Source organism: Amphiura filiformis, chromosome 4, assembly GCF_039555335.1.
Source record: "Amphiura filiformis chromosome 4, Afil_fr2py, whole genome shotgun sequence".
Classification (NCBI taxonomy): Eukaryota; Metazoa; Echinodermata; class Ophiuroidea; order Amphilepidida; family Amphiuridae; genus Amphiura; species Amphiura filiformis.
This window is the reverse complement of record NC_092631.1, coordinates 44628835-44641271: the sequence shown is the minus strand read 5'-3', so window position 1 is coordinate 44641271 and position 12437 is coordinate 44628835. Positions and strand designations below refer to the sequence as shown.

Genomic DNA, 12437 nt, shown 5'->3' with positions numbered 1-12437 from the left:
ACCACTGGCTCATCATCGGCATCGGTAATAGGGAAGAAGTTTTCTCCATCTGGACTGTATTCCACAGTAAACAAAGTCACAAAGTCATCTGTATCAGGTCCGCCACCTTGCAAGATAACACCAGTTACTATACTTGGTTTGCTAAGATCAATAGTGACTGATGGTTCAGTATCATTAGGACTAGGTGTCCAAGCATTAGGACCATTCAGACGCAGATCCTCATTGGTTACTCCTGGTGCCAGTGATGATGGAAAGATGTTTTCTGATGGAATCAGTGCGTTGTTACTATCCATTCCAAGTGGTTCCTCACACACAACTGAAAAACACAAGAGCATTTTGATGGGATTGAAAAGAAATCAAAACATGAACAGTCATTCATTCAGGAAGCAATATCAATGTGATCTTTCAGAGAATTGGTGACGATTTTGACGGTGCTATCTTACCTGCAGTAGTTACTGCAATAGTCGTGTATCTTGTGACTGGTGTCGTAGCTGCAGGTGTGGTTGCTGGAAATAAAAGTAGCGGATACTCATTAGTATAGAAATATGTACTCAAAAGTTAACATTATATTTCACGCGAAAAGACGACAGCAGGCTTTTACTGAATGATCTTAGACAAATTTCAGTATTTTGTTTACGTGTCTGACTTCACAATTGAAATTGGACGTAACTTTTGCTAATCTTATTTTGTATTAATTTTGTCAGATAAAACTTGGTATGCTACTTACTTTCTTCAACACATCCCAACACTTCTAATCTTAGACTTGGTTCATTATTAGACTCAATTGGCAAGATTTTGATGAATTGAACATCATCAAGTTGTTCTGGGAAGAAGACTTTCTGTTCTGTGGTGTCATCTGATGGTCCCGTGAATACCTACAAATATACAAAGAATCTCGTCAGTTTCTTTGGCAAATATTGGGCCTAATTAACCATTAGTTCAAATATGCTGCTAGAAAGAGACTGATAATAATCAAATCTTTTCTCTATTTCAGGCATATTTGTTTTCTCATTTCTTCTAACCTTTACTCGTATGCTTTTAAGCATGCAATTGGAACCCACGTTAAGATAAACTAATCTATTAAGAACACCGACATACCACTGGCTCATCAGCGGCATCGGTAATAGGGAAGAAGTTTTCTCCATCTGGACTGTATTCCACAGTAAACAAAGTCACAAAGTCATCTGTATCAGGTCCGCCACCTTGCAAGATAACACCGGTTACTATACTTGGTTTGCTAAGATCAATAGTGACTGATGGTTCAGTATCATTAGGACTAGGTGTCCAAGCATTAGGACCATTCAGACGCAAATCCTCATTGGTTACTCCTGGTGCCAGTGATGAAGGAACGATGTTTTCTGATGGAATCAGTACGTTGTTACTATCCATTCCAAGTGGTTCCTCACACACAACTGAAATGAAAAACACAAGAGCATTTTGATAGGATTGAAAAGAAAACAAAATATGAAGTCATTCAGGAAACAATATCAATGTGACCTTTCAGAGAATTAGTGACGATTTTGACAGTGTTATCTTACCTACAGTAGTTACTGCAATAGTTGTGTATCTTGTGAATGGTGTCGTAGCTGCAGGTGTGGTTGCTGTAAATGGAAATAGCGTATACACAGTAGTATAGAATATGTTCTTATTATATTCAAAAATGTACAGTTCATTTGATGCAACAAGACTGCAGGGAGGTTTCACGGCATGTCAGTTTTTCATTTACTTTTGCGACTTCAATTAAAATTTAACGTAGCTATAGGTTAAATACCACTAATTATGTATTACACGTGTTTCAATGGGAAAATGCCTAATTTCGGGTGGAATTTTCTCATATTCAGAACTCTCACAGTTCAATGCCACCAATATCAGGTGAAACTATATGATTTAGATGTCAAATGATCAAAAATTCAACATAGGTTGACCTGAGACTTTTCTTGTTTTAACGCACTGAACCGTAAACACCTTAAAATGACAGTGCGCCCTCGAAGCTGAAAGTTACAATATGATAGGGCGACTAGTTACTAAAAACCGAAGCCGTGCGTATGAATTTTGGTACTATTACATCAAAAATGTCATATAATGAGAGAAAATGTACCATTTTGAAGCATCAAACTCTAAAAAGTACTTTTTTGGCTATATAACTTGATCAATTTCAGCGATTTTAATGCAGTCTTTTCGAATGCCATGAAAACAAATAGTTCCTCGTCGTATTTCAATGTATCGCCCAGGCCTATTAGTGGTCTTTAACCTATATAAGCACAAAGGTGCTCCAATCTCGGTAAAATGCCATGAATGTAAACATTGACATTTGCAATACATGTTGTAACAAGAAAATTTCTGGAAAACAGCATGACGAGTATAATATCATTGATTTTTGGACACCCTGTATGATGACTGTTTCGCTGTTTTTGCTTCAACCGAGGACTATATCTGGAGATTCGTATCTGTAGCCTGTCCTAGCACGATCAGATCAGATTAAGATTGATTTAGGGTTAGTGTTCCGATTTAGGCTTGCTGTTTAGTGTTAGAATTGTTGATTAGGGTCAGGTTCGCATTAGGAATAGGGTTTTTATAGGGCTAGGCTCATGGATAGGGATAGAGATACGGCTAGGTCCGAGGATTAGATATGGGTTTAAAATAGAGTTATAGATCAAGTTAGGGTTCCGGCTTGAATCAGGATAGAGTGAGGCCACACAGGATGCTGTAGAGGCCCATATGGACAACGTGTACACAAAGACTAGGTTTTATTTTACACGTGACTATAGGCCTTGCATGCGCCTTAAAGCTTAAGCAAAATGCCTAGCCTAGGCTTATACTCTATTTACACGTATAGGCCTATGTACGTTATTTAGGGCAAGGAAATCACCAACAAAATGTGCATGTGGGTCTAATTAACAAAGTGGCATGTCTATATGATCATCAACATTGATTTTTCATCATCATTAAGCTTTCTATATGTATACGCAGGCAAGCGAAAGTTGTTGAATTTAGAAGCCCTGAAATCACAGAAACCAGCCGTAAACCCAATACTAATGCCACAAGTCTCCCCCCCTCAACCCGTTACTATCTCAACGAGTTCTAAAACATACCTTAGTAGTCGAAGAAGATGCACGTTTTCTTGCCAGGGCAAATACAGTTAAATATTGAGAAAAATAAGCAAAAAATAGCTAGAAAAGTCTCCATGACGAATATCAGATCCATAGAATTCAGTGTTTCTATAGGTTAAATACCACTAATTATGTATTACACGTGTTTCAATGGGAAAATGCCTAATTTCGGGTGGAATTTTCTCATATTCAGAACTCTCACAGTTCAATGCCACCAATATCAGGTGAAACTATATGATTTAGATGTCAAATGATCAAAAATTCAACATAGGTTGACCTGAGACTTTTCTTGTTTTAACGCACTGAACCGTAAACACCTTAAAATGACAGTGCGCCCTCGAAGCTGAAAGTTACAATATGATAGGGCGACTAGTTACTAAAAACCGAAGCCGTGCGTATGAATTTTGGTACTATTACATCAAAAATGTCATATAATGAGAGAAAATGTACCATTTTGAAGCATCAAACTCTAAAAAGTACTTTTTGGCTATATAACTTGATCAATTTCAGCGATTTTAATGCAGTCTTTTCGAATGCCATGAAAACAAATAGTTCCTCGTCGTATTTCAATGTATCGCCCAGGCCTATTAGTGGTCTTTAACCTATATTGACTAATCTTATTCTGTCAGATAAATCTTGGTATGCTACTTACTTGCTTCAACACATCCCAACACTTCCAATCTTAGACTTGGTTCATTGTTAGACTCAATCGGCAAGATTCTGATTAATTGAACATCATCAAGTTGTTCTGGGAAGAGGACTTTCTGCTCTGTGGTGTCATCTGATGGTCCCGTGAATACCTACAAATACAAAGAACCTCGTCAGTTTCTTTGGCGAATATTGGGCCTAAGTGAATTATAGCTAAATTGGCCTAGAGTTTTAGCCCTGTCATATCAAGACGCATTAACTCCTCAAGATTTCAATAATAATGAAATGTGTTTTCAATTTTAGGCACAATTGTGGTCTGATTCCCTGTAACATTTGATCATATGCTTTTCAACATCCAATTGGAACCTATTATAATGTTAAAACAAACTTATCAATGAAGAATACCGACATACCACTGGCTCATCATCGGCATCGGTAATAGGGAAGAAGTTTTCTCCATCTGGACTGTATTCCACAGTAAACAAAGTCACAAAGTCATCTGTATCAGGTCCGCCACCTTGCAAGATAACACCAGTTACTATACTTGGTTTGCTAAGATCAATAGTGACTGATGGTTCAGTATCATTAGGACTAGGTGTCCAAGCATTAGGACCATTCAGACGCAGATCCTCATTGGTTACTCCTGGTGCCAGTGATGATGGAAAGATGTTTTCTGATGGAATCAGTGCGTTGTTACTATCCATTCCAAGTGGTTCCTCACACACAACTGAAAAACACAAGAGCATTTTGATAGGATTGAAAAGAAATCAAAACATGAACAGTCATTCATTCAGGAAGCAATATCAATGTGATCTTTCAGAGAATTGGTGACGATTTTGACGGTGCTATCTTACCTGCAGTAGTTACTGCAATAGTCGTGTATCTTGTGACTGGTGTCGTAGCTGCAGGTGTGGTTGCTGGAAATAAAAGTAGCGGATACTCATTAGTATAGAAATATGTACTCAAAAGTTAACATTATATTTCACGCGAAAAGACGACAGCAGGCTTTTACTGAATGATCTTAGACAAATTTCAGTATTTTGTTTACGTGTCTGACTTCACAATTGAAATTGGACGTAACTTTTGCTAATCTTATTTTGTATTAATTTTGTCAGATAAAACTTGGTATGCTACTTACTTTCTTCAACACATCCCAACACTTCTAATCTTAGACTTGGTTCATTATTAGACTCAATTGGCAAGATTTTGATGAATTGAACATCATCAAGTTGTTCTGGGAAGAAGACTTTCTGTTCTGTGGTGTCATCTGATGGTCCCGTGAATACCTACAAATATACAAAGAATCTCGTCAGTTTCTTTGGCAAATATTGGGCCTAATTAACCATTAGTTCAAATATGCTGCTAGAAAGAGACTGATAATAATCAAATCTTTTCTCTATTTCAGGCATATTTGTTTTCTCATTTCTTCTAACCTTTACTCGTATGCTTTTAAGCATGCAATTGGAACCCACGTTAAGATAAACTAATCTATTAAGAACACCGACATACCACTGGCTCATTAGCGGCATCGGTAATAGGGAAGAAGTTTTCTCCATCTGGACTGTATTCCACAGTAAACAAAGTCACAAAGTCATCTGTATCAGGTCCGCCACCTTGCAAGATAACACCGGTTACTATACTTGGTTTGCTAAGATCAATAGTGACTGATGGTTCAGTATCATTAGGACTAGGTGTCCAAGCATTAGGACCATTCAGACGCAAATCCTCATTGGTTACTCCTGGTGCCAGTGATGAAGGAACGATGTTTTCTGATGGAATCAGTACGTTGTTACTATCCATTCCAAGTGGTTCCTCACACACAACTGAAATGAAAAACACAAGAGCATTTTGATAGGATTGAAAAGAAAACAAAATATGAAGTCATTCAGGAAACAATATCAATGTGACCTTTCAGAGAATTAGTGACGATTTTGACAGTGTTATCTTACCTACAGTAGTTACTGCAATAGTTGTGTATCTTGTGAATGGTGTCGTAGCTGCAGGTGTGGTTGCTGTAAATGGAAATAGCGTATACACAGTAGTATAGAATATGTTCTTATTATATTCAAAATGTACAGTTCATTTGATGCAACAAGACTGCAGGGAGGTTTCACGGCATGTCAGTTTTTCATTTACTTTTGCGACTTCAATTAAAATTTAACGTAGCTATAGGTTAAATACCACTAATTATGTATTACACGTGTTTCAATGGGAAAATGCCTAATTTCGGGTGGAATTTTCTCATATTCAGAACTCTCACAGTTCAATGCCACCAATATCAGGTGAAACTATATGATTTAGATGTCAAATGATCAAAAATTCAACATAGGTTGACCTGAGACTTTTCTTGTTTTAACGCACTGAACCGTAAACACCTTAAAATGACAGTGCGCCCTCGAAGCTGAAAGTTACAATATGATAGGGCGACTAGTTACTAAAAACCGAAGCCGTGCGTATGAATTTTGGTACTATTACATCAAAAATGTCATATAATGAGAGAAAATGTACCATTTTGAAGCATCAAACTCTAAAAAGTACTTTTTGGCTATATAACTTGATCAATTTCAGCGATTTTAATGCAGTCTTTTCGAATGCCATGAAAACAAATAGTTCCTCGTCGTATTTCAATGTATCGCCCAGGCCTATTAGTGGTCTTTAACCTATATAAGCACAAAGGTGCTCCAATCTCGGGTAAAATGCCATGAATGTAAACATTGACATTTGCAATACATGTTTTAACAAGAAAATTTCTGGAAAACAGCATGACGAGTATAATATCATTGATTTTTGGACACCCTGTATGATGACTGTTTCGCTGTTTTTGCTTCAACCGAGGACTATATCTGGAGATTCGTATCTGTAGCCTGTCCTAGCACGATCAGATCAGATTAAGATTGATTTAGGGTTAGTGTTCCGATTTAGGCTTGCTGTTTAGTGTTAGAATTGTTGATTAGGGTCAGGTTCGCATTAGGAATAGGGTTTTTATAGGGCTAGGCTCATGGATAGGGATAGAGATACGGCTAGGTCCGAGGATTAGATATGGGTTTAAAATAGAGTTATAGATCAAGTTAGGGTTCCGGCTTGAATCAGGATAGAGTGAGGCCACACAGGATGCTGTAGAGGCCCATATGGACAACGTGTACACAAAGACTAGGTTTTATTTTACACGTGACTATAGGCCTTGCATGCGCCTTAAAGCTTAAGCAAAATGCCTAGCCTAGGCTTATACTCTATTTACACGTATAGGCCTATGTACGTTATTTAGGGCAAGGAAATCACCAACAAAATGTGCATGTGGGTCTAATTAACAAAGTGGCATGTCTATATGATCATCAACATTGATTTTCATCATCATTAAGCTTTCTATATGTATACGCAGGCAAGCGAAAGTTGTTGAATTTAGAAGCCCTGAAATCACAGAAACCAGCCGTAAACCCAATACTAATGCCACAAGTCTCCCCCCTCAACCCGTTACTATCTCAACGAGTTCTAAAACATACCTTAGTAGTCGAAGAAGATGCACGTTTTCTTGCCAGGGCAAATACAGTTAAATATTGAGAAAAATAAGCAAAAAATAGCTAGAAAAGTCTCCATGACGAATATCAGATCCATAGAATTCAGTGTTTCTATAGGTTAAATACCACTAATTATGTATTACACGTGTTTCAATGGGAAAATGCCTAATTTCGGGTGGAATTTTCTCATATTCAGAACTCTCACAGTTCAATGCCACCAATATCAGGTGAAACTATATGATTTAGATGTCAAATGATCAAAAATTCAACATAGGTTGACCTGAGACTTTTCTTGTTTTAACGCACTGAACCGTAAACACCTTAAAATGACAGTGCGCCCTCGAAGCTGAAAGTTACAATATGATAGGGCGACTAGTTACTAAAAACCGAAGCCGTGCGTATGAATTTTGGTACTATTACATCAAAATGTCATATAATGAGAGAACACGTTCCATTTTGAAGCATCAAACTCTAAAAAGTACTTTTTGGCTATATAACTTGATCAATTTCAGCGATTTTAATGCAGTCTTTTCGAATGCCATGAAAACAAATAGTTCCTCGTCGTATTTCAATGTATCGCCCAGGCCTATTAGTGGTCTTTAACCTATATTGACTAATCTTATTCTGTCAGATAAATCTTGGTATGCTACTTACTTGCTTCAACACATCCCAACACTTCCAATCTTAGACTTGGTTCATTGTTAGACTCAATCGGCAAGATTCTGATTAATTGAACATCATCAAGTTGTTCTGGGAAGAGGACTTTCTGCTCTGTGGTGTCATCTGATGGTCCCGTGAATACCTACAAATACAAAGAACCTCGTCAGTTTCTTTGGCGAATATTGGGCCTAAGTGAATTATAGCTAAATTGGCCTAGAGTTTTAGCCCTGTCATATCAAGACGCATTAACTCCTCAAGATTTCAATAATAATGAAATGTGTTTTCAATTTTAGGCACAATTGTTGTCTGATTTCCTGTAACATTTGATCATATGCTTTTCAACATCCAATTGGAACCTATTATAATGTTAAAACAAACTTATCAATGAAGAATACCGACATACCACTGGCTCATCATCGGCATCGGTAATAGGGAAGAAGTTTTCTCCATCTGGACTGTATTCCACAGTAAACAAAGTCACAAAGTCATCTGTATCAGGTCCGCCACCTTGCAAGATAACACCAGTTACTATACTTGGTTTGCTAAGATCAATAGTGACTGATGGTTCAGTATCATTAGGACTAGGTGTCCAAGCATTAGGACCATTCAGACGCAGATCCTCATTGGTTACTCCTGGTGCCAGTGATGATGGAAAGATGTTTTCTGATGGAATCAGTGCGTTGTTACTATCCATTCCAAGTGGTTCCTCACACACAACTGAAAAACACAAGAGCATTTTGATAGGATTGAAAAGAAATCAAAACATGAACAGTCATTCATTCAGGAAGCAATATCAATGTGATCTTTCAGAGAATTGGTGACGATTTTGACGGTGCTATCTTACCTGCAGTAGTTACTGCAATAGTCGTGTATCTTGTGACTGGTGTCGTAGCTGCAGGTGTGGTTGCTGGAAATAAAAGTAGCGGATACTCATTAGTATAAATATATGTACTCAAAAGTTAACATTATATTTCACGCGAAAAGACGACAGCAGGCTTTTACTGAATGATCTTAGACAAATTTCAGTATTTTGTTTACGTGTCTGACTTCACAATTGAAATTGGACGTAACTTTTTGCTAATCTTATTTTGTATTAATTTTGTCAGATAAAACTTGGTATGCTACTTACTTTCTTCAACACATCCCAACACTTCTAATCTTAGACTTGGTTCATTATTAGACTCAATTGGCAAGATTTTGATGAATTGAACATCATCAAGTTGTTCTGGGAAGAAGACTTTCTGTTCTGTGGTGTCATCTGATGGTCCCGTGAATACCTACAAATATACAAAGAATCTCGTCAGTTTCTTTGGCAAATATTGGGCCTAATTAACCATTAGTTCAAATATGCTGCTAGAAAGAGACTGATAATAATCAAATCTTTTCTCTATTTCAGGCATATTTGTTTTCTCATTTCTTCTAACCTTTACTCGTATGCTTTTAAGCATGCAATTGGAACCCACGTTAAGATAAACTAATCTATTAAGAACACCGACATACCACTGGCTCATTAGCGGCATCGGTAATAGGGAAGAAGTTTTCTCCATCTGGACTGTATTCCACAGTAAACAAAGTCACAAAGTCATCTGTATCAGGTCCGCCACCTTGCAAGATAACACCGGTTACTATACTTGGTTTGCTAAGATCAATAGTGACTGATGGTTCAGTATCATTAGGACTAGGTGTCCAAGCATTAGGACCATTCAGACGCAAATCCTCATTGGTTACTCCTGGTGCCAGTGATGAAGGAACGATGTTTTCTGATGGAATCAGTACGTTGTTACTATCCATTCCAAGTGGTTCCTCACACACAACTGAAATGAAAAACACAAGAGCATTTTGATAGGATTGAAAAGAAAACAAAATATGAAGTCATTCAGGAAACAATATCAATGTGACCTTTCAGAGAATTAGTGACGATTTTGACAGTGTTATCTTACCTACAGTAGTTACTGCAATAGTTGTGTATCTTGTGAATGGTGTCGTAGCTGCAGGTGTGGTTGCTGTAAATGGAAATAGCGTATACACAGTAGTATAGAATATGTTCTTATTATATTCAAAAATGTACAGTTCATTTGATGCAACAAGACTGCAGGGAGGTTTCACGGCATGTCAGTTTTTCATTTACTTTTGCGACTTCAATTAAAATTTAACGTAGCTATAGGTTAAATACCACTAATTATGTATTACACGTGTTTCAATGGGAAAATGCCTAATTTCGGGTGGAATTTTCTCATATTCAGAACTCTCACAGTTCAATGCCACCAATATCAGGTGAAACTATATGATTTAGATGTCAAATGATCAAAAATTCAACATAGGTTGACCTGAGACTTTTCTTGTTTTAACGCACTGAACCGTAAACACCTTAAAATGACAGTGCGCCCTCGAAGCTGAAAGTTACAATATGATAGGGCGACTAGTTACTAAAAACCGAAGCCGTGCGTATGAATTTTGGTACTATTACATCAAAAATGTCATATAATGAGAGAAAATGTACCATTTTGAAGCATCAAACTCTAAAAAGTACTTTTTGGCTATATAACTTGATCAATTTCAGCGATTTTAATGCAGTCTTTTCGAATGCCATGAAAACAAATAGTTCCTCGTCGTATTTCAATGTATCGCCCAGGCCTATTAGTGGTCTTTAACCTATAAAGGCATATTGGCCCGAATTGTGCTTGTCATATCAAATAAGGGCGGATATGTTTAAAATTCCGATTTGACGGTCTGAATGAAAACGTTGTTTTTAAAGAAATACACTTTGATCTATGCTTTCTAATGCATGCAAAATATGCAACAAATATTTAAATAAAAAAAATTAAGTTTTAAAGTGAAAATACGATTCAATTTTCTTAATACATATTGTTAAATTTCATGAAAGACTTAAGGAAGGGGTATGAACGTTTGGACAGTATTTATTGTGGGACATTAGAGCACATCAGACATATCGAATTGCATTCTGAATACGAAGAAGGTCCTTCTGATATCAAATAATTTTGATTTTTTGAAATTCGCAACGTAATACACATTTTATGGCAAATCATTAAAAATTGATATTTTTGATATTTTACAGTACTCGAAGTAAACTTTATAAATCTGATGCTTTATACTTAAAGTGTATGTAGGTGGGAAATGTTGACCTTTCGTATTGAAGATATGGATTTTTTTCCCAAAACACCAAAAAAATTGGTCTTTTTGGGAAAAAAATCCATATCTTTAATATGAAAGGTCAAAATTTTCAATTGATCGTCGGCTTTTCCTCCCAGCTACATACACTTTAAGAATATATCATTAGATTTATGAAATTTACTTCGGGGACTGTTATATATCAAAAATTTGAAATATATCAATTTTTTATATTTTGTCTTAAAATTTGTATTATATCGTGATTTTCAAAAAATGAAAATTATTTGATATCACGCTTCGTATTAAGAATGCAATTCGTTCCGTATGAGGTGCTCTCATGTCCCACAAAAATACTGTCGAAACGCCATAAACGCTCATTTTAGATCCCTTACAGTGATGAAAAAAGTAAGCAAATCCGGCGTTCAGAGAGTATTATGATGTTTAAATTTTAGCATCCTTAAGTTTTCGGGGTTGCGGTAGATTTGATATACAAATTAGAAGACATATAAATTTACTTGTATTACGTTTAGAGAAATAAAAATGCAAATTATACCATTCAAATGACGCTGTTGCGAATGACATTTTGGAAGAAAATGGAAAAGACTGCAAGATAGAATGATCAAAATCACCAAAACTGTGTATTTTCTGTGTTGAACGCATGACTTAAAAAGTACTTTTTTCCAAATCTGTTTATCCTAGAGCAACAAAATTTGACAATTTGACCGCAAATTTAAGAAAGTTTCCAAAACGATGACAACAGATTTCAGAGTTAAAGTTACATTTTAGAGTTGGATTCACAGTTGTGCATTAAAATAGATTTGCATTTACTGAAATTAGCCAGAGAGGTACCCCAGATTTATATAATTTCAATTACCATGATTACTTTCCAATTATTCCAATTATTCCAGACACATTAAATTTAGGTGTTCTTATTAAGGCAAGTCGGAGCCTTCAGGCCATATTGTTTCCTATTTGTTTTGCAGTCAAGTTAGCTCAATCAATAAGGCGTTCGACTATGGTGCGAGAGGTTGCGGGTTCGAACTCTGGCGGTGCCTAGCACGCTCTCGTGGACAAATTGAGTTAGCTTGAAATCCCCTGGACAAGGAACTTACTGCTAATTGTCTCGTTGTAACCCGTACGAAACTCGGGGAGCTGATCCTGGTTGCGATGGTTATTTGTGGCATGTATAGGGTGTGCGCTCTTGTAGCAGCAAAGTCCCTGAATTGTTGTTTAATGGTTTATGGAATGATGTGGGGCCGTAGTGGTCAGAGACAACCTGTAAAGTGTCCTGAGGCTTGTGGATCAACGTCTAGGCGTTGTGCCTGTGCGTAGCGCACTATAAATCACTGCGCTTTTTTTTATAATACAGTTTATT

General features: G+C 36.8%; 1 protein-coding gene across 1 annotated transcript in view; it reads right to left on the bottom strand.

Moving 5' to 3' along the window:
* Positions 1–12437, bottom strand: part of LOC140150210 (uncharacterized) — a 186253-nt gene that overhangs the window by 21595 nt on the left and 152221 nt on the right. The window contains exons 27-43 of the mRNA XM_072172216.1: positions 9874–9936; positions 9434–9747; positions 9063–9210; positions 8778–8840; positions 8337–8650; positions 7928–8075; positions 5708–5770; positions 5268–5581; positions 4897–5044; positions 4613–4675; positions 4172–4485; positions 3763–3910; positions 1539–1601; positions 1099–1412; positions 728–875; positions 444–506; positions 3–316 (exon numbers count right to left, since the gene is read on the bottom strand). Coding sequence (XP_072028317.1) covers positions 3–316; positions 444–506; positions 728–875; positions 1099–1412; positions 1539–1601; positions 3763–3910; positions 4172–4485; positions 4613–4675; positions 4897–5044; positions 5268–5581; positions 5708–5770; positions 7928–8075; positions 8337–8650; positions 8778–8840; positions 9063–9210; positions 9434–9747; positions 9874–9936 — 3002 coding nt within the window. The remainder of the gene's footprint in view (positions 1–2; positions 317–443; positions 507–727; positions 876–1098; positions 1413–1538; positions 1602–3762; positions 3911–4171; positions 4486–4612; positions 4676–4896; positions 5045–5267; positions 5582–5707; positions 5771–7927; positions 8076–8336; positions 8651–8777; positions 8841–9062; positions 9211–9433; positions 9748–9873; positions 9937–12437) is intronic.